The 23,430-nt window shown below is 38.5% G+C and overlaps 1 protein-coding gene across 1 annotated transcript; it reads right to left on the bottom strand.

Annotated features, from left to right (window-relative positions):
- Positions 1-588: 588 nt before the first annotated feature.
- Positions 589-9,343, bottom strand: LOC108668537 (bromodomain-containing protein 7). Its single transcript, XM_018155771.2, has 14 exons — positions 9,231-9,343; positions 7,303-7,401; positions 6,773-6,831; positions 6,483-6,573; positions 5,911-6,069; positions 5,357-5,485; positions 4,607-4,777; positions 4,165-4,250; positions 3,375-3,519; positions 2,843-3,065; positions 2,461-2,596; positions 1,907-2,053; positions 1,037-1,149; positions 589-599 (listed from the first exon to the last, which is right to left on the bottom strand). Exons 2-14 carry the CDS (start codon positions 7,393-7,395, stop codon positions 589-591), a joined length of 1,563 nt encoding a protein of 520 aa, XP_018011260.1. The 5' UTR covers positions 7,396-7,401; positions 9,231-9,343.
- Between the last annotated feature and the right edge of the window lie 14,087 nt (positions 9,344-23,430).

Here is a 23,430-nt window from a genome sequence, read left to right on the forward strand (position 1 = left end):
ACATGTTTAAACAATAAAAACAAAATCAGAAGAACACCATGAGAAAACTAAAAACCAAAATAAAATGACAAAATTGGAAGAAACAAACGTATCTCTTAATCCCTGTTCGAAAAGTACGGTGATCTTACCTGAGGCTGACACGGCGTCCTGGGGCTACTGAGGCTTGTTTAACAGGACCCAGAACAGGCGTTGGAGGGAAGAATGGCTGATGGGGGCAACTGACGAGCCACTGACACGAGCTCTGATGTCAGCTTATCAGCTGGGATAATAAAAATGCACGGTAACTTTTGATCAAATTGACGAACAGCGTCTCATATCAAAAATAATGCAGCACAAAACATCAAGAAAAACGATATTACTTTGACTCATTTCGATTCAAACTAAACAGCAAAGATTGGAGCTTTACCTAATTAGAGGTTACTTGCAAACAAAATTCTATTCCAGCACCAAAAGGTTAAGAATCTTCACAATGGGGTATTATATTATATATATTATAGTAGCTCTGAAATATCAATGGGGTATTATATTATATATATTATAGTAGCTCTGAAATATCAATGGGATACTATATCATATAGGTACTGTATATTATAGTTGCTCTGAAATATCAATGGGGTATTATATTATATATTATAGTTGCTCTGAAATATCAATGGGGTATTATATATATAATAGTTGCTCTGAAATATCAATGGATATCATATTATACTTTTCCTCATTTGGATGACATTATCGAGCTCAGTAATAAAATTTTGAAACAATCACTAATATTTCCCAAAACTAAAATTTTTAATCACATTCGAAATTAATATATTCTACACTATTTTCAACAGTTAATTCCAACACAATACCTACTATTGATAATACATGTAACAGCTATTTTCTGATAATTCCAGCACAAAATTATTGGCATAAGCAAGCTTCAAAAACGTATAACACGAAAAAGGTGGTATTCTTATCATGAACAATACGTAGGCAACAAAGTATTTTTGACAGAGATATATATTTTTATCACTAATTGCACTTGATAACCCACCAAAGCTGTCAAGGAAGCTGACATCAATGCCCAGGGAGCTGAGGGAGCGTAAGTTGCTGATGTCAGCGACATCTGCTGCTTTCTTGCTGTCGTCGCATGACTGTGAAGCGTCCCTGAGGCAGCCATCGTAAATTATATTATAAATTATAGTCATAATAAAGTATATTATGAATTATAGAGCCATAGTAAAGTATATTATGAATTATAGAGTCATCGTAAAGTATATTATGAATTATAGAGTCATCGTAAAGTATATTATTAATTATAGAGTCATAGTAAATTTTATTATTAATTAGAGTCATAGTAAAGTATATTATGAATTATAGAGTCATTGTAAAATATATTATAGATTATATAGCCATCATAAGTTATAGAACGATCTTCATTAATCTGCACTTGGGATGGAAAAGGGCAACTCTCAACATAACATAAAAATATATAAGATTTGAATTTGCTTTTTATCAAGATAAATATTATTCCAACAAATATTAGTTCCTTTGCACGTATATCTATTTCAAATGAAATTTCAGTTGAGCATTGTGATTATTGAATGGTTATGCTCCAAGTTATCTATTCTATCACAAATAAAGCACTTGGTGTGAGATAAACATATCTGAAGCAAGAAATTTAGAATTAGTAAGAAAATATCACCAAACTTAACTCAAACTCAATAATTGCGTATTTGATAACGGCCATAAATGATGAAACGTTTTGATATTGAAGAGGTCAACTTTAATTGTGGAAAAAAAACTATATAAATTAGATAATTCAAGTCATAAATGATTCAATACAGGCGACTACATTATATCTTTATAAAGTAGTCGCCGTACTAGTATATCGGCGACTACTACTTCATATTATTTATATTACTTCATGTGCAGTTGTTGTTGTTGTTGCTGTTGTTGGTGAGCAGCAATAGTGGCGCGGGTGCGACTGTGCTGTCCTGACGTCAGCAGGTTGAGGAGCTGATCGACCAGAGTCGTCGCCATGCTGCAGTCTCGGGAGAACTCGCAGATGCTGCAAGAAATTAGGGAAAATTAGGAGTTGTGGTGAGAACGTGGTAAGAAATTAGGGAAAATTAGGAGTTGTGGTGAGAACGTGGTAAGAAATTAGGGAAAATTAGGAGTTGTGGTGAGAACGTGGTAAGATCAAGTGTGTTAGGATGGTGGGGACCATCGTCAGAGCGGAGTAACATGCATGAGCTTTGCAGTTTAAAAGATCAAATTTAAACGTGGCTTTAGAAAAACTAAAAAAAAATCAGTGCAATTAGATTCATCATAAGTAAAATCATGTACACTATTGACGAATTAAATTCGAGGATGAGAGACCACTATTAATAATACTTGACCACCAGAAAATTTCAGAAAATAATGAATTAAAATGAAAATAAATACATATAAATATGTGGAGTTATTAGTAGTGACCTCTCGGCATACTGCACGGCCGTCTCGTTGCCGTACGTAGCTCGCACTAAGTCGCTCTCTTCTTTGCTCAAGTTAGAGAAGGTCGAGTCATAGCTCGGGCAGAACGACGAGTACGACCCATAATGGATCGGCTTCACTGCGAGAAATGAAAGAAACAATCAAGTTTTTATTTAAGAAAAAGCAACCGGTTTTTCATAAAGGTCCGAACACAACTGGATCAGAAGAGCTGTGGGCAATAGTTCCTACAATATTAACAAAATAGCGAGATGTTGAGAACAATTTAAAATTTCTTCACTAGACCGTCAATGTACGAAAGTACAGTTGATTTACAATATTATCTCATAATCGTGCTGATACTCCATCATCAAAAAGAGTAACTCACCAGGTTTAGCCATTGTACGCTTATCGTCATGGTAGTTGTGTAGAGTAGATGATCCAGAAGTGAGCTTGCCAAGAACCAGGCCCAGGTTCAGGGGCTTGCTGTCAGGTTGCTGAGCAGATCCTCCGCTACCGCCACCTCCGCTACCGCCACCAGCGCTACCGCTGCAGCCGCTCAGGAATGTGAGGCCGACAGTGCCGTCTGGGCGAGGCTTTAGATAGCCCATCTGTAAGGTATAATCCTTAGGAAAACTGATTTATGATCCAAACGAAAGATCAGAGAGAGTAGTATACAACAATTTAAAGGCTGAAATTGATTAAAAAATATTTTTAAAATGTACCTTTCTTAAAACAAATATAAAAAAATATTGCGATAAAGTATTTATTTGAAAGAACCCGTTTTTCTATATTGTTTTCGAGGTAATTGAAAAAATATTTATATCAATGAATCAACACAAACTTTTCACTTGGCCAATTAGACGAACGATTCTGTCAACAACCACAAGTACAAATCTCTGGAACACATAGACACTGACAGTGGAGGTGGGCTTGTTCTTGTGCAGGGCCAGAGCAGCGGCGCGGGCGGCTTTGGTCGCAACATCAGCCACGTGGACAGCCTCCGTCTCAGAGTCTTCGGTACCGTCACCCTCGTCCCCGTCTTCCTCCTCATCTCCCTCAGACCTGAAACGCATGAGAGATGCACTAGAAAAATACACACTAGCACACATCAAATTGTCCTCCTTATTTATGTCAGACATGACAAGGACAAGACATGCGCTAGAAAAATCAACGCTTGCACATCTTATCATAAAATTTTAACCCTCCCTTCGTTTCCTTCAGATGTGACAAGTAAAAGACGTCCTATTTTTACGACCTATCACCAATTGAGAATTAGTGCCAGCAAGAGGCTGGTCGTAAGTCAAACCAAATGTAGGCCAAAATCAAGCAACAGTGAAGCTCATACTTGGAAAGCAATCGATTCATTAAACGGTAAAATAAGCAGACAAAAATCTGCAACAAATTAACGAAATGAATAGAGAGAGCACCATAAGAAAAGAACAAATTAAAACTAGTTTATGAAGTCTTCATACTTTCTTGAAAGCTGCAAAATAATCTTAAAAACCAACAATGATGAATTAAGATATTCTAATGATACGCAAAGCCATTTTTAATCTACAAAAATAAATATATTGTACGTCAAGCAAAATACACAATCTCAATTAGACAAAAAACTCTTGCAAGCAATGAGCAGTCAGGATAAAGTTCTTGTGCGTGTTACTCTTGTTACTAATTACTATTTTTTTCATCTTTAGGGAATGACACTACCTGCTGTCCTGGCTGTTGGGGGAGTCAGTGCGATCGTCAGCCCCGCTGTCAGCTGCCTCATTAGGGCTCTCCAAGTGGACCCCAATCTGAACAATAATAATAATATGTTACGAGAATAATCCTGGGCAGCAAATACCATCTTTCAACTGAGTCGTTGAGCTGGCAACTCAAGTAGTACCACACAGTACTGCAGTACACTAAATACAGCAGAGATTATATGAAACTAAAACGGATTAATAACATTAGTATGAGAAATACTATGGATATAAGATAGAATAGAGTGAGTCAAATAATTTTTTAAAGCAAAGCTATCACACTAGATAAGTTTTCATTCATTTAGCAAAATAGTAAAAAGCCATTACACCCCAGTAAATTTTTCTAGATAACAGGTCAAAATGTTATTTTCCATTATGAGTAGATTTCTTGCCAAATCAAGACTCACAACTTCATGAGGCAAGATGGCAATGGACGGCATGTCTTTCTTGAGGGCAAGAAGCCTGTCTTTACTGAGAACAGACTGCGCAGCTGCCAGCAGTTTCTTGCCCGCACTGTAGTAGACGGTATCTGGTCCGTTATATTTCAGGCAGTTGGCCACAATGAGCTTCACATCATCCTGAGGAGTATGGTTCAACATGATGAAAAGCAGGCATCAAATAAATCTGTCAGCGAATAATGTCAGGCAAGTCCACGCATGGGATTTATTTATTATTAGATTTTAGGTTTTAAACCTGCTCCATTTAATTGGTTGCTGGCCATAAACTAAAGCTGGGCCATCAAGAACCACTTTATGTTTCCAAGATTAAGAAAGATGTACCAGTACAAGACTTAAAGTTGCTTGGTACATGATAATTAACAAAGAAAATAAATTGAAACATCAAATAATTTCCTTCCGTGAGGGAGAAGCACTCGCCTCATATTCAGTGAGGAAGGAGTAAGTACCTTGAGCAATCTTCTCCCTCATGGTGCAGAAGCACTCACCTCATATTCAGTGAGGCAGGAGTAAGCCCCTTGAGCAATCTTCTCCCTCATGGTGTAGAAGCACTCACCTCATATTCAGTGAGGCAGGAGTAAGCACCTTGAGCAATCTTCTCCCTCATGGTGTAGAAGCACTCACCTCATATTCCTGTCTCTTATACACATCTAGATGTGTATAAGAGACAGATCTTCTCCCTCATGGTGTAGAAGCACTCACCTCATATTCAGTGAGGGAGGAGTAAGCACCTTGAGCAATCTTCTCCCTCATGGTGTAGAAGCACATGGGCTCAGTTATGATGGAGGAGTAGCCGGGTGCTATGAGGTCAGTTACGGGCTCCAGGAAGAACTGAAAAATTAAATTTCTTTCATTCCCAAGAACTTTTTTCTAACAGATCCAGGGCACAATATGATTACCTGTGTGATCACTTCTAAAAATACGATGCATGTAAATAGTGATAACAACATAAAAATATAATTAATTTTACCTAGGATAAACTTAGGGTCATCTTTGTTAGCACAATTTGAGGAGTAGAACTCCATTTACATGTCACTTGACTTTTGACCATTAGAAAAAAATAAAGTGAAAACACAATGCAATGAAATTTTACATGTATAAGAAGATATCTTAAAATTCACAAAGCAATTTCCTCTCTTTTTAGTCCAATCAAGTGCAATTTAGATCTATTAACAATTAACTCTTTGGCTCTACAAGCTTACATACTAAATGAAGAAAACTAGGAAAATGGACTGAATAGGAAACTATTTATTTACCTGGTTTATATCCTTTTTCTCAAGTTGCTTCAGGAGATGAGTCAATAACTCCTTAAAGGCAGCAGCTACAGCAGTTGAAGATGCAGCGGGCGCGGCTGGTATTTGACTGGCTTCTCTAATTTTCTTGTAGCTTGGCTCATCAGCATCAGCATTTGCATCCTAGAAAAAGTCCAATTATTTATTCACCATATTACACCAATCACATGAAAATGTAAAAAATATAACTCAGTACTCACAGCAGTGAGCGACAGAGAGCGTATTTTCTTGTCGACGAAATCTTGAGGTCACGGACAGACAGACAGACGAACGGACAGACAGACGGACATGGCGAGCACAATAGTGCATTTTTTACATAAATGAGAAAATGAGCTAAAAAGATAAAAAAAATTATAAATACTCCAAATAAATGAAATGGGTTAAAATAAATTATATCTAGCAAAGTAATCTCTCAAAATAACAAAATATTAAAAAATTTGACATCATTCTTTGCAGAGAAAAGGTTTGCTTACATTTTATCCCTGAATGTTAAACAAGAAACTAAGAGAAGTAATATGTTAAAGTAAGAGTCTCACTATTTGTGATCGATCTCTCTTGTGTTTGTGAGAGCGGTCTTTCTCTCTTTCCTTCTTCTTCTTTTTCTTCTTGGACTTCTTGTGTCTTTCTCTGGAAGATAAAATGACAAAATTGCAATATTCAATGCCTGTTTTGATGAAAATTTTGAAATATCTGACATACCTCATTCACACTACGGACTGGTCTGAAAATTGACTTCACACCAGGTAATTGAATGCAGGATATTTCAGCAGAACATCATACTAAGGATCTGTAAAACACTAATATGAGAACATAACTATACTCTCACCTGCCAGTATCCTCAGCTCCTGCACTAAGACTCTGGAGCCCATCTTCACCGGACACAAGCTGTGAGCAGTTTATGTATATTATTTGCACATCTAAATTCATAGCATATGGTCTCGTATACCATGTACTATTCATAGTATCCGCACTATTCATAGTATACGGCACCGCACCAAGAGGCAAAATCATGGCTAAATTTAATAGATGACTGAATTAAAAATTTGTCCTTGAAACTATGACTAAAAGGCAAGAAACATTACCAGAATATTTTCTTAAAATTTAATACATTTATAAAAAAAGTAAGAATTAAGCTTATTTCGGACTTGATATGATAATAGTATTGAAGTTGAATATTTTGCATAGCCCAAATCAACTTCTGCAATACTGTGCACCATAAAATAGTAACTTATATAAACACTAGCTTCCTTAAATATATATATAAAAATAATTCATAATGATGCATGATATTTCAAAATTTGTGACAATTATCCAACATTATTAATATACTTATGGAATAATGCTGGCTGGACTAACATCATCATCAGCATTGTAGGAATCAATTTCCATGGCTGGAGGCTCAGGGGTTGAGCCAAGCTTCAATTTCAGTTTTAAAGGACCTTTCTCCATGACCGCCTGAAAAGTTCAAAAAGAGGATATACAACTTTTATCAAGGAACTTTACATGGGATCCTATTGACTACTAATTTAAATATTACCAACAAAATGACCCATTTAATATTATGAAAATTTCAAGGAGTCTGTAGGTATACAACTTTTATCAAGGAACTTTACATGGGATCCTATTGACTACTATTCTACTAATTTAAATATTACCAACAAAATGACCCATTCAATATTATAGTAAAAGAAGTCAACTAAACCAAAAGAAAGAAGCAATACATGAATGCATGGCTTCAATAGTTCAGTATTATATGTATCTTGAATTTAGAAGATAATATAATACAAAATTACATTCAAAAATGTTCATTGAATAACATATCTAACTGAGTAGATAATGTAATTAAGTAATAGTACCTATATTAGTTGAATTAATACTACATATAACATGTATAAAAATTCATTACTGATGATCAAGCAAAAAATCATTAGCTGGGTATAAATTTTACTATGATAAATACTTACATAATATATGATAAAAGACCATTATTCCATGGAATGCAGAAAAGAAAGGACAATTTTATAATTAAGAATTATGTTTGAGAATTTCAAATTAATTTTTAGTCATATTTAATAATTTCTACATGTGAAGCCCTAGTAGTAGTGCAAGGGCATTATGGGTAGAATAAAATTCTATCTAATTGAATTCCCTATGAAAACAAGTGAGCCTGGTACCATGGATACCATCTTATATCTTTTTATAACTATTACTCTACTGATAAACAATTTGCAATGTATATATTTTGAGCAAACTTTAATTCCTTTTTAACAATGTATTTACACATTCCTTTTCATCATCATATGCATTTTTTCCACCAGCATGCAGTTCTGCAAAACCTCCTCAGCTAAACCTTTATACAAGTCTGAAAATCATCAATAAATGAGACAGGAACTATCATGAACTGAACAAAATTATTATACTAGCATAATTCTATCAATCCCTATTTTGAAGTTTCCAATACAAAACACTAGTTTGATGGACAAGTTGAATCACACGTTGATAGCCACCACCACCCTCACAAAAACAATTTTTCTGGTAGCTTATTAGCTCAAGTTATTGATGAGAGAAATTCATCCCAGTGCAATTGCTGGGCATATTTCTACCCAAGACCAAGCCAACCTCCAGAAATTGAGAGGTTATTCTTAGGCCAACCACAATAATATGAAAAACTACTTCTCAAAAAGATATTATTATATCTGCTGCACTTCTCACATCACACTCATAATAAATAGTTCTTTTTTTATAGCAATAACTGCATTTTATGAGCCTTTAAAACATGTATATATATCTTCTGCACCCTCCAAACAAAATTTATATGGTTGGTATAATAATTTTATATGAACCCTATAATGCTGCTTCATTTGCTCCTAAAATTACTCTAACTACCTGACAAATATTCAAATATTTAGAATCCTCTTAGGATCGATCATCCACATGGTTTACTAAATGTTTCCATTTATTAGTCTTTTGAAGCACATTTAGGGTATGTCCCCCATATGGGATATTTTTTTGATACCTACTGTAAATGTCACCCTCCCAAGATCAGGGCCTCTGGTTCTGGATGAAGATATTAGGTAGAAGCCAACTGCAAATAGACTGCAACACCACACAGCTATGTCTTCACATAATATTATAAAAGTAAATCAATACATAAAATTTTCACTGACAATTTGTGGAAACCACCCAAAAAAGTCCTAAACATACAAAATAAACGTATATAAATTATAAATGTGCACAATATATTATTCTGGCAGCAGCACTGTAGAAGATTAATAAATACTAACCTTCAGTTATGAGATGCTTCACCATAAATTATAGCTAGTATCAGCCTTCTACTGGGATGCCAAGAACAATCTTTAAGCCAACTTCTTTTACTGATCATCTACAAAGACCTGGAAATGAAACTGGATGATTAGGGAATTGACATAAAAATAGTGCAAGAGGATAAACAGAAAAGAATTTCAATTTAATGACTACCGTACATTAAAATAAATCACTTTACTGTTAGGTATACATATTTTTCTCCTATTACGGAAGCTGTAATACAGACATATTTGTTAAAACAATATGTCTTGTCCAAGGTGTGTAAAATATGTACCGTCAAACGGGGTAAAAAAGGATGCGCATCCCACATTACGTAGGAATGTTGCAGCAGCTAAACTGATCAAAGTATTGCAAAACTAAAAATAGTGGTGTAAACTTCAACATTTTTACTAGCATATATTATGTATAAAGCTAGTCAAGAAATCAAACGTTTACTATCTCTACAAACTCACTGAAAAAAAGTGTGAAAAGTGCGATTTTGGAAAAGTACTTCTACTAAGGTCTGGAGCAAAAAAATATTTGCCGTATTAAAAAATTTTACTTACATAAAAGTTGCACACAGGAGTTGGCTTGAAAGCATAATTGATGGAATTTGCCTATCTCATTCCAAAAAAAAAAATGGCAGCCATTTCTGCGCAATGGGGTAAAAAGGGACACCCCTTGGGGTAATTATGGACAATCCCCGGAGTAATTAGGAACAACCCCTAAAACACATTTACAGCAGATCCTCTGTTAGAAAAGGCCACAGTTAAGATAAATATGAGTTAATCACAAAGATTTTTGCTTAAATTTTAAATTCAAGCAAAAATCTCAATTTAAATAAAATCTTATTGGGGAGCAAACTGCCTGGAATGTTAGGCAGAACTCCTAACATCCAGGTCACTCAATGCAGTGGTCACTCCCTAAAGAAGCTTGTTGAGCTCCTTGTTGTTATGTTACATCTAGAAGGAAAAGGAGGACTTTGGAGTACTGCTGGTAATAGGCGAGTACATTCTGCACGCTTCAAACATTTAAAATTGAGTTTTATTTCAAGTGTCCCTTTTTATCCCGTTACCAGATAAATTCAGGAGCCTTTTATATTGCATCTAGCACCTTACAAATAGCACATGGAATTTATTTGATGATGCCATTTGATGGCCCTCGGAAAGAGCTATAAAATGAGCCTAAACTTGTTTGGGAAACGTTTCATGGTGAGAAGTTATTAACAAAAAATGCTCAAAACCGTCCCTTTTTACCCCGCTTGATGGTACGTATGTATAATTTTCATGACAAGTGTTTTGCTGGCTCTGCAAGTTTCTCAATTTTCCATGAATTAGTGAAAAAATCATAAACAATGAAATTTAGTCATAAAGTTATTAATTCATCTTGTAAGATATGGAAGACAAACTTCAAACTGTACCTAATGGATTTATTTTTATATTTTGAATATAATATGAATCCTAATGGATTCATATTTTTAAATGATAGATAGGTATGAAACAAAACCCAGGAAAAAATTAAGAACTCTTAACTTTACCCATGGAAAATCAAAAAAAAAAAAAATATTTCACTTCACTCTAGAGGCAATTTAGCTTTAAACAATGCATCAATGTCTAATTCCAAGCTGGGTCGGAATTAGTTTTTATGTGTCTAAAACCATCTCTTAACTTATTCATCTATTAATTTATTTAACACTTGAAATCAGCAAATACAAGTATACCTACTTAAAAACTTCCTAATATATTTACAAACTTATTTAAAAGTCTCAAACCATAATATTTTTTCTACACAAACAGTTTAGGTCCCCTATCACTATTTGGTAGAGCAAGGTCAACTATCAACTTTGACATGTTTTTCGATGTTCTCACTGGGTGATGCACACTGTTTCTCTTTGGATCTCAACATTTTCCCGCCAGATGGCACGGCCAAGATGGGCCAGACCTACCGTTTTGGTAATAGTATGGTGCACAATAGTATGACATCACTATTTCAACCATCAACAAATGCGTGGAACTAAGACAAAGCTTAATATAAAGGAAAAAAGTTGAGAAGTGTCGGAATTACCCACGATGTCAGAATATACTGCATTTACCCTATATCATAATCTATATACACATGGACCTCCTCAGAGAGATGGCGACACAAGTATGTACATTGTACAAGTTACTGAAGGTCCAGCCAGGTGGGGCAACCTAGGCTGGAGGCCTCTTTCTTCTCTCCGCATATTAAAAGCCCTTGCTGGCACCAACTGGGGCTTCTCCAAGGAGGACATAGTTGCCACCTACCGTGCCATCACGCACCCAATTCTCAACTACACGGCCCCCATCTGGTACCCTGTTGCCTCTCGTTCAGCAGTTGCCAGCCTGCAGATCATACAGAATACTGCATTGAGACTAGCCACCGGCTGCCTCAAAATGGCCCGGATCTCCCATCTGCACCAGGAGACCGGCGTCCTCCCTTTGCCCGAGCACCTGGACCTGGCCTGCACCCAGTTCCTCGCCAACGCCCTCCCATGCTTCGTTTCGCATGGTTTCTGCCCCTCTGGGTGACCACCCTATGAAAGCCTTGATACAGTCGAGGTTCGGCCATCTTGTCACACCACTCTTGACAAATGGTATTCGGCCTGCCGGGACATACGGAGAAGCAAGCGGTCTCTCCGCAGGGAGATTACCTCCCGCGTGGCAGTGACTGCAGCCATAAACGCTGTCCTTGCTGCCCCGCCACCGCCGATTGCTTCAGTGGAGACCTCACTCCCTTGCCCCTACCGCTCAGCGTTATCCCAGCTCCGCTCGGGATACTGCAGCTCCCTGGCGTCCTATTCTGCCAGGATTGGATTTGGACGCTCCCCAAGCTCCACCTGCCCGGAGTGCGGGGATCCCCTCCAATCCATTCAGCACCTCTTTGTCTGCCCTGCCTTCCCATAGTGGCAAAGCAGAGAGTTTTTTAGAATCTTGTCTCAAGTTCATTTTTGAGCCCTATAAGTAGACCAGTAAGAGTAAAGTATCATGGATACCGGTACCATCATACCAGCATTATCATACTTGAGAAATTGGTTAAAATCTTGAGTAAATGAGGAAATTAAAAATGAACTGATTCTAAAAAATCTCTGGTTTGTCACTATGCTGACCTTCCCCACGTCTCTCAGCGTCTCCTCACTGTGGGACAGCCCCGTGGAAAATCACGGCTCGTAGAAATGGAATCACGGCTGGCAAATCCATAAAACCACGGCTCGAAAAATTCAGTCGCGGCTCGCCAAGTAGATATATTCCATACTAGTACGATGTCGGAATATACCGCGTTTACCCTAGGCCTATCAAAATCAATTTAATGGCAAGCAGTAACAGTCTTTACAAATTACAAGGCAGTCTTGGTGCCTGAAATTATGAACTCATATTGATCCTAATTTCCTAAAATATAGATTGATACTGCTCACTGCTGGACGCTGGTCTCAATTTCTCAAAGTGAGCATTTATATTTTATAATAATGCTGATTCATAGGTGAACGTGAATACGCTGGTTGTGTTAGTAATAATCACTTAGTATCCCACAGATTCTAGGAGTGGTTAGTTCCAGTGGGTACGCAGCCGTGCACCACTAAATTTGTGCACCAATCAGCCTTGAAACTGAAAGGAACGCCTAGCATATTTCCGGATGGATGACCACCAATCAGCCGCGGATTAAGCCATCCGTCGGTAACCAGCCCGTGACATCATGTCATCATCTTGCTTTAAATATTAGGAGCTTTACGCCACCACATTCTGAAGCGAATATCCCAGAGAGTGATGGTTATACACCACTGAACGCTGCATCGGTGATCGGTCCCTTAGGTGAATCCCGAGCCCGGACAGCTTGGGCCTTTTCCATCAATTCTGCTGTCCACCAACTTGCCGTTTCGCTGGCCGGTGTCATCATCCGCAAAATAGGGCTTAGGAAGACCTTGTTCATGTCAGGTATAGCATCTGCTCTTGGGTACCTTGGATCAGCCTTCGGCCAGTCCCGATACTTCCTGCACATTAGCGTGGGTATCGTGAATGGTAAGTAAAGATTTGTCGTCCATTATAATTATTAGCATAACATAACATAGTGATCTCGGCGCGGAAGAGTAGGCCTGATGTGGCCTGTCGCCGATTTTTTCCTTTTCGTGCCTCTTTCACAGATCTAAAATCGTGTCATTTGACCGGAGTTATTCATGACTGACGATAGTTTGAGATAGCTACTCGACTTCCACCGGGTTCGATATTGTACTAGGCATTTCAAAGCTGGACATATATTTTTCCGTAGCTTTATCTAGTCTGTTCTTGAACGCGTTCATACTTGGAGTCCAACGATGTCATCGGGGAGGCTGTTCCACATGTCGGTGATTCGAAGCGAGAAGAAATGGAGAAGTTGCAGCGCAATTTTTTTTAGTTTATAGCCGTGGCCCCTGGTGTTGGTTCTTGTTTCACGTTTAACGTTTAAATAATTCCAGTGGAGCGGTACGAAATCAAGGAATTTTTATATTTCACATGAACCTAAAAATTTTAAGTTCTAGACCTTATAGATAATTACGGATACATGAAAAAAATGCAATTGTCAACGGTGAAGTGCATAGCATAACTCGGCTGTGGCAGAAGCGGAGGGCTCATGTATATACATTTAAGTGCTTTCTTCACTAACGCAGTGAGGGCCCGTTTGATCAGCTTGTGTTAATACATCTCAAGGAATTAGTTTTATGTTGTTATGGATATTGATGTCGATCCGAAAAATACAAATTTGATTGCAAATACGCTGACAAATTTAAAATTTGTATAAGTTGTCACGTGTACTCATGTCAAGTGTACTAATGTTCTCGTGGACAAAAATGCCGCATGGGTAATGCATTCTTTTTGCACTGGATGATTTATTTCGCTTTAATTATTTTATACCTTCATTTAAAAGTCAGATGTCAATCACTGTCTTTGCACTATACTCAGTCAAAATGGCGTCGTACAAGCCTACATTAACCTCTGTGATACGAAGACTTCCCCTCATGCGACATCAGTGGGATTCACGACAGTTTTTTACACATTATTTATATGGCAGTTTCCTCTGCATGCAATAGGGATTGGCACTCCTTGTTAGAAAGTATTCGATTTTAACTATTGTTGATTGAATATATGTTGATTGCTAATATAATTCTGTCTGGTTCACCGATGTGTAAGGACTATTGACGGTAACGCAAGTGTCAGTTTGAAGTAAAAATATACTACACCTATGTTTGAAAATATTTAGTAAAAAAATGTATGAATAGTAACGCGCAAATCTTTCCCTCGTGATAAGTATTGTTACGAAGCATTAAAATTTAATGTTAACGCTGACCAATTGCAAATAATTCGCCGGAATAAAATTGCTAAGAAATTCTCCGATTATCATGGATTCATTTGGAGTTACTGAAACCTACGAAATGGAGAAATCCTATATATTTCACGAATGCAGTCATCATGAGGGCTATATATAGGCTCCTATAGGAACGCTCCTACTCTAAGCTACTCATGTTTACCTTGCTTTGGAGGGTAGCAATAATCTATAATAATCTTATAAAAAAAATTGCTGACAAATTGAAAAGGATTGTCTTCAGCAAAACTCTCAACCGAGGTTTTCATAATCTGCGTCGACTATGATCATCATTTTAGAGGGATCGCATCGCATCATTCGCTAGACCGAAATTAATTATCATACTCAAAATGAAACATTTAATTAAATTAATTTATATATTTAATTATTTAATTTAGTCGATTATATTAATACAAGTCTGACTGTAATATTTCACTTAACTTTTTAATATGATTAAAAAAACATCCAACTTCCCATAAAATTTACGTATCAGAGTTAGTAAATTCCAGCGGAAGTTACGACAAATTGAGAACAATTATGATAACACGAATATGACAGCGGAATCGCCAGTTCAATTTATTTGATAATTATCATACACTAATTTAACGATAAAATTGTAGCAGAGAACACCAACAAAATAGATACAAAATCTAAACGGCAAGGGGAATTCTCAATGACAATCGTACTTGTTTATATTAGTAACCTTGATTTATGTCGCGCTAACAAAGGAAAAAGCTGCATCAAAACAAGTTGAGATCACAAGAAAGGTGGGAATTTTCATAAAATTATATTTCAAAACCAATCGATCGTATATGAAGATGCATCATAGGTAATATTGCCAAAATTATAACGAATAATAATGTATGTACCTAACTAACTGAAATTAGGAACACTTAAAATTCAGCACGAGCGTTTCCTTCAATGATGCACCTAAGAATAAAATGTGTCTCCCGGCTTCAGGCATGTCGGTCTCATATTTTGATATGATATGAATCAAGAGCTAAATGTATGTCGTGCCGAAATCGCGGAATTGCCAATTCCATGGAATCGGCAGCAAGTTTGCTGAATCTGAAGAATCAGCATTTCAATACTATATGAATCTGGGATTGGGTCAGTCAAGTGGGGGGCTAGGTCAGGCAAGCTCTTTTTTTCAATGTTTAAATATAAAGGAACTTGACTCAACTTGACCTAACCTTTTCTATCTCTAACTGTCGATCAATGTTCTAACTCTTACTCTAACCTCCGATTTTCTGAATCAGCAACGAAATGCTGATTCTACAGTTTCGGTAAACTGGCTGCAGATTCCCTAGAATCGGCAATTCCACGTTTTCGGTGCGACATATAAACGAAATCAGGAGGATATATTTCTCAGAGTCTAAAATAAGGTAGGACTCATTGACTGATTAATGTAGGCCGGCTGCAATAATGAGGATTAACAAAAAAGAAGTTGTATAAGATGATATATCCCAATGTAAGTTTTCAGAAGCAATTAAGATAATGGCAAGTAAATGATCCATATTTTTATTGAAAACGTTTTTAAAAAGACGGTGGTAAAGCATTTTTTCTTCTATTTAATTCTTGATTAATTCTCTTCAAAACCTGAGTGAACCTAACACAGAAAACGAAACCAATGCTTTTGATTTCAATTCAATAAGAAAAGATAGCAGCAATTTACACGCATATAGATTGGCACGATGTAAGGAGGAATCAAGGTATTATTATTATTATAAGTTGATAACGACATGCAGGGTATTAACGTTTCAAATGTAAAACGGGAAATTTAAGAAGGACTAAATAATATTCTCTTACAAATACGCAGCTTAGACCAGAACTTATATTCCTTATGACAAAAAGCCGCGTGGTGGTCTACCTACAGTCGGTAAAATGAATGGGTCATACTGTACAAATAGTGGCACACTTGGGAGCGCAACCGTGCACCACCCTTTTTGTGCACCAATTCGCCCTGAATCGAACACATCGGATCTATCCGTACATCATGCAATCAGCCGTGAACCACTCGGCTCTGTCCTCCTCCGGCCTTGCATAAAACCTGCCTGCCGGGACGCCTGTCGGAGACCACCACTGCCGTGCTTCGAGTGGACTATCATGATACCTTCCCTGAAGAACGCAGCCTACAACAGATCTTGACTAACGTTATCAGCCGCACGCTACCAGACAGATCACATCCATTGAATTAGATCAATCAGCTCACAGGAAAATAAGCCTGGCGTCGTATGGCCCAGCGTCGTCTGCCAACACGCGAAAAAATTTTACACCACCCGGACGGAGCGCGCAGGAGCCGTCCGTATCTGTCCCGGGTGTCGAACCAGCCCACGGTCGAACGGCCACGCGTCGTACGACGATACATTTTGGAACAGAACTATGCTATCTCGAACCTAACCCCAGATGCTGTGAGCTATAAGTCACGTAATTTAGCGAAGCTGTAGAAGTCGCTCGTCGAAGGACGATAGATTTTGGAACAGAACTATGCTTTCTGAAACCTAACCTCAATGCTGTGAGCTAAAAGTGATGGTCTGGTGGAGCACGGCAGGATGCACACAGTTCCACTGGCGACCTGGGCTGGTTGGTCACAGTCCTTTGTCCGCAAGTTACAATTCGAGCTAAAGTCAGGGTATTAAGTGATGATTCGATGCAACGTTCAGTGGTGCATAACCATTACTTTCTGGGCTATTCGTTTCAGAATATGGTGGCGTAAAGCTCATAATATTTAAAGCAAGACGATGTCACGGGCTGGTTACCGACGGTTTGCTTAATCCGCGGCTGATTGGTGGTCATCCTGAAATATGCTAGGCGTTCCTTTCAAGGCTGATTGGTGCACAAATTTGTTGGTGCACGGCTGCGTACCCAACCTGCCGTGCACCGCCAGACCGCGGATCGAATATGACTTCCGGGCATCGTTAAATTACGTAATTTTACGTTCACCGCATCTAAATTTATCGTCCTTCGACGAGTGGCCGTTCGACCGAGGGCTGGTTCGACGCACTGCCTAGATAGGATTGCCCTGACGTGTTGAAGGCTACGTTACGGAAGGCAGGAATCATGATGGTCCATTACATCCAGAATAGTGGTGGTCTTCGGCAGGCGACCCACTGTAATGCCGTTTTCCTCGACTCTTTGCCAACAGGTCATGAACCTGCCGATAATTATTCAACTAAATGATTAGGTCTTTTTAAGGACAGAGCTCAGGAAACTTAGTGTGTGAAAGGGACGAAATTAGATGACCAAGCGAAAAGTTCTTGCTTCACTCCATTCCTTACAAGATTCCTTCACTCCATTCGACATCCCTTGCCTGAATAGGGCCAGGCATTTCTTGCACAAATTGCAGTGCGACGCAAACCTGACACGAGACATAGTCAGTAATTTCAAAAACGTCGAGCTTTTGCGCTTCCAGCAAGAGCTCAACAATTTAAAGGAAGACAACCGCTTATCTAGAAAAGAAGTACACCAGCTCAACCAGGAGCTTGTCTCTGAGAGGCAAACTGGCAAGGAACAAACTCAAGGATAAATATCGTTACCTCAATGCGTCACACGTGTAGCGAATTGTTAATTCAATCGAAACCGAATTACTGTCTGAATGCTTTACTTCTTTAGTGCAGGAAGTTAGACATAGAGGGCGGACAAAATTTTTTGACAGTTCTTCCAGCTCTAAACTATTTATTTAAAGGATATTATAAAAAATTCATTTTACGTCATGCACTACTTACTGTTCACCCCGATGTAGTCTTCTTCAAGGGGAGAAACTGGGTGAAAAACAGTTTTTCTTACGGACGGATTATTTAGAAATGAGTGAACAGAAATCTGCCAAAAATATGCCAAAATATTGCTTGGTATTGTAACCCAGGCTTTTTTATTGCCATTTAGTTACAATTAGGGTACCAGTACCCACCTGTAGACCTTTTCTTCTCTAGTTTACCGTGAATAACAATCTTTATTTTGTATAATTTTGAAATTGCTCTATGCAAAAACTAGAGCACGCACATACATACGGTTTGCTGCATTAGACGACCCTCTTCAGCAGCCACAAAATAAGCCTAGAAGACTGAAAAGCCAAATTGATGTGATCAATTTGCTGTGCAGAGGAATTTCTGTCTGACACCATAGAGTTCAGTAAAGCTGAATAGGGAGACGTATAAGAGACCTCGCAAAGTTTATTCTAGTCATCCTATGCAAGGGATTCAAGGTTATTTACGAAGTGGAGCGGAAGCTTTGCGAGGACGTGCCGACTTCCCTGCAGATTTAGTTGAGCCCCATTACACAAAGTTCTAATTTTTGTCTGCTCGTGTTTATCTTGGGTTGGTTTCTTTTTTTAGCGTGCAGACTTCACGGGATCTTGCTAGTTGTTCCGAAGTTGGCCAAGGGTATTCAGACAACATTGGACCAACTTAAGATGGAAGAAAGTATTTCTCTTACCGAAATTCTGGAACCGGTGTTGACGGAAATTCCAGACACCGTTAATTTTAGCAAGCTTTTGTCGCTTTGGTACCATACCATTTGGTGATCTAGTACGGTACATGAATTGTTGCAGAGCCCTGATTTGTGGTTCAGTGCAAACTGGAACAACGCACTGAAGAAGACAAGCTCCTCAAAAAGAGGTAATCGACGTAGAGAACGAGATACAAGCTCATTGCACAGGAAAAATCAAATAAGAAAATTGCCCAACAAGGCTAGCGAGATAATCCCTCTAAGCTCAAACGCTGGAATTATAGTCCTGTTGAGTTTCAAGATTTTCTGAAGCGCTGCATGGACGTTGTGCAGAGCTCTGATAGGAATGACGCGAGTCGAGCCTCGTCTGCTTCTTTTGAGCTTATTCTTCTTGCTGGTAATACGTCTGCACGTCAGAGTTCGAATTGGTTGTCTCGAAGAGTGGTGCAGTGAAGAGGGGACAAGAAGAATACAATACAACTTTCATATTCGTCAACAACGCAAAAATATTTGCAAGTCTGCCTAGATTTTGACCTGATTAATCCTCGTCTCTAAGCGGAATTAGAAGTGGCAAGAACATAATTCTACTCTGGAACGACGAGAGCTGAAGAAGCAGAGCGATCACAACAAAACTGAACGAGAAGGAATTGCGATCCCAAATATAGTCCGACTGTGACCTGCCGTACACTACGAGCATAGCCAATGACTCTAATTAAGGCTGGTCTACATGCTTAGTTTTACTCAACTATTTGCCTGCGCAGTTCAATACGGTGCAGATAAAGCGTTAAGTTTGGACGGGAAAACGTCGCAGTTTTGGGAGATTCTGACTTGCAGCGTTATCTGAGCTCGAGAGCCTATATTTCCATGAACTGCGAAAATACGTCGGAACGTGTAGACGGTAGCACATTTTCCCGATTCAATGTGTGCCCGGTTTTAATTGGTCTGGCGACTATGGCGGACCTTCGGTAGGTAATGTTCTCAGGAATTTATACAGCAATATATTACTCTACACGAAATTTTTCCTTGCATTTGGCGAGTAAAATCCAGGGACTATAGGAATAGGGACAAAAAGGTGGAGTCATATCAGCATACGAGAGTTTAGTAGAAAAATTCAAAGAAATTGATGGAGGCGCGAGAAAAGGAAACTAATAATTTGAGGAGTGTGTACCGTAAATAATTGGGAAAGATTAATAAATAGATTCGATTTAATAATAATTAATAGATTTGGAGCTGGAGAATATGACATCTACAAGCCATATTGTACTTTGATTCCTTGCATTTCTTAAATGATCTAATCTTTCATTAACAAGGCATAATGCCAAAATTGACCAGAGTACTGCCTCTTCCATGACAAGATCGCACAAAACTGTGCAAACTACACAGATATGTCGGCACCGAGTGGACGCTCTAGTGGACGCCTTGCGAGACGCTTGTACATTCAGTCTGATACGATCAGATAGATTCTAACACATCTTGAACAAGTGTAGCCATATTTATTAACTTATGTATTCTTGACCTATATTGTGTCAACAACAGAGTTAATCCCTCATTGATCATTCCTAGCAGTTCACAATCATCATTATCTTCATACCCTACCACTAGATTCTTTCAACTAGGATTTAGTTTAGAAACCAATATGGCGAACAAGGCATCGATGAATTCGCACGACAATCGCGCCCACGATGTCCGTTGTGCGGCCGATGCATTCATCATGAAGAGAATTGCGGCAGCCAGAGCCTGTGCTCTGCCGGCGGCCTGTACTCGCTTCCGCCGCCCTCGCTTGAAGTAACTGACATTTTTATAACGGCACCACAGGCCCAGCGATCGTCATATCTAAGATTCTATTTTTTAAAAAATGAAGATTTTAAATTTTGACAAGCAGGGGAGTTAGCAACCCTAACATGCGTAAACATTTGCAGAATATGTTCGCGGATGAGTGTCGGGCAGCCGGTCCTACGAAAGCTTCTATCGGCCCAAGCGCCTCAGGCCAGCACCTTCAGAGCCCCTCAACGGCCGAGCCAGCCCCAGGTAGGGTCGAAAGCTGAGCCAGCTCTTCTAGGGTCCGGCGAAACTAGCCGCAGCCGACCCTAACGCCTCAACGCAGCCCACGCCCATCGTTCCTACGAAAGTTTTTACATTGACCAGACCCTGTACGCAAAATTGAAGGCGACGTTACGCCAGAATCCGCCTATAATATCAAGCTGCCCTTCCTATGCTTCACTTATTAGAGTGACGGCGATAATCTGGAGGGGATTGAACTTCGACTAAATCGATGAAAGCGGCAAAGTGGTGCTCCGGTGATTGTAAAACGGTGACCATCGGGCGTTCTGTCTTGGGACTGAGTTTAAATCTGAGATGACCTTGATCTCCAAAGTCTGAATTGAAGAAATGATGAAGGTTGCCTACATCGAATTGTAGGAAATGTTGCGGATTGTAACTGGCCAAATTCTCAACCGTTTCAGACTCAGAAAAGTCAAGCTAAAACATTCTGCTCCATAAAAGATAAATCAGCAAATGATGAATTACCATTAAACAATGTTGAATTAATTCTTAGCAATTGAATGTGAAACATTTTAAGGTCACCTGCCGGTAATAATATTAATAATATTATTATTAATAATAATAATTCAGTGTTTATTAGGCCGTTGGCCAGTCGCCGATTCTTAACAACGCAGAACATTCACAGCTTGTTGCGGGTCTCGAATTCGCAACTCACTATTCAAAATTTTCTGCTGTGCTTAACGTACCGCCCGGCCTCCTCGCCGATTTGACCAGAAACTCTCGCAGGTAGCTGGGATCGAACCCGCGCCTTCTGCTACAATCCTGATACTCTGAACTGTTACCACTGGGCCACCCTGCCCCAAGGTAAAGGTTAGACATTAACCTGGCAGCTCAAGCACTTCATTTAGTTAAACAAAAAACGAATAGAAAGAAACAAAACTACGGCCAGATAAATTGGCTAAGCTTGAAAATCCAACTAAGTGCAACACTTATAAAATCTATATATAAACAGCAATCATCCCAAGGAAAAGAGTTAAACAGTCCATGATGAGGCTAAAAGGGTTTATGAGTGTATTAATTCATACTTCGTGCAATATTTAAATTTAGAAATGATTAATAAAAAGTTAGAATACACGAGGTTATATTTTCATCTATGACATTAAATACTGTGCAACCATAGCTTGCAAATAACATCATACCAATGTTATGCTGCATATTCCGGAAATTTCGTAAGTTTTTAATTCATGGAATCAGTAAACTTGAGAAAAAAATATATCCACAGGAGTGCTAGTCTCCCTAGATTTATTGCTCTTTAAATACTGATATGAATACGCTTAATTATCCTAATGAATGATATTCATTCCTGAATGATAGCATTTCACTACACCAACTCAAAGACGATGAGATTTTTCGAAAGGTGAAGTAAACATGTGTAAAAATGTGTAAAACATTAGCTACGTATAATACAAATATAAACTTTATTAGAATAATCGAAAACCTTCGAACAGTTTCAAAAATAATAAGACAAGACGTAGACGTTCGCCAAGTCGATGAGATTGGCATCGTTTCAGCAATAGCGAACTTGGCCCAAACCTCGCAGGCAAATAACAAGTAAAGAAATTCCATGTAAAAGTTTCATGACAAATGACAATGAAAATAATCCCAAGCTAACCGGGTAACACTAAAAATTGATTTTAAAAACAACAAAAATGTCAATGAATAATGAAGCAATGCGGTAAATGGCGTTTCTGCATCCGCACGAAACGCCCATGGCTTCACTAAAAAGGACAAGGACAAGGTCTCGCTTATTGCTCTGAGTGTAGTGTTCTGCAGCGTTGTGTTTATTGGTTTGTAATTGGTACGTTCGTGTACTAATATTCGTAACGCGACAAACATTACGTTCATACCTTCGTGTCCTAATATTCGTAACGCGATAAACATTACGTTCATACCTTCGTGTACTAATATTCATAACGCGACAAACATTACGTTCGTACATTCGTGTCCTAATATTCGTTACGCGACGAAAATTACGTTCGTGTCCTAATATTCGTTACGCGATAAACATTACGTTCGTGTACTATAATATTCGCGACGCGACGAAAATTACGTTCGTGTCCTAATATTCGTAACGCGACAAACATTACGTCCGTACGTTTGTGTACTAATATTCGTTACGCGATAAACATCACGTTCGTGTACTAATATTCGTGACGCGACGAAAATTACGTTCGCGTCCTAATATTCGTAACGCGATAAACATTACGTTCGTACGTTTATGTACTAATATTCAGGTTTCATTGAAGACCAGAGAGTATTTCTTATTGACAATTTTCTTATTATTTTCCTCGATTCGGCGAATTAGGCTCTTGATAGGAAGTGAAA

The sequence above is a fragment of the Hyalella azteca genome, unplaced genomic scaffold (genome assembly GCF_000764305.2).
Source record: "Hyalella azteca isolate HAZT.00-mixed unplaced genomic scaffold, Hazt_2.0.2 contig10616, whole genome shotgun sequence".
NCBI classification, from domain to species: Eukaryota; Metazoa; Arthropoda; class Malacostraca; order Amphipoda; family Hyalellidae; genus Hyalella; species Hyalella azteca.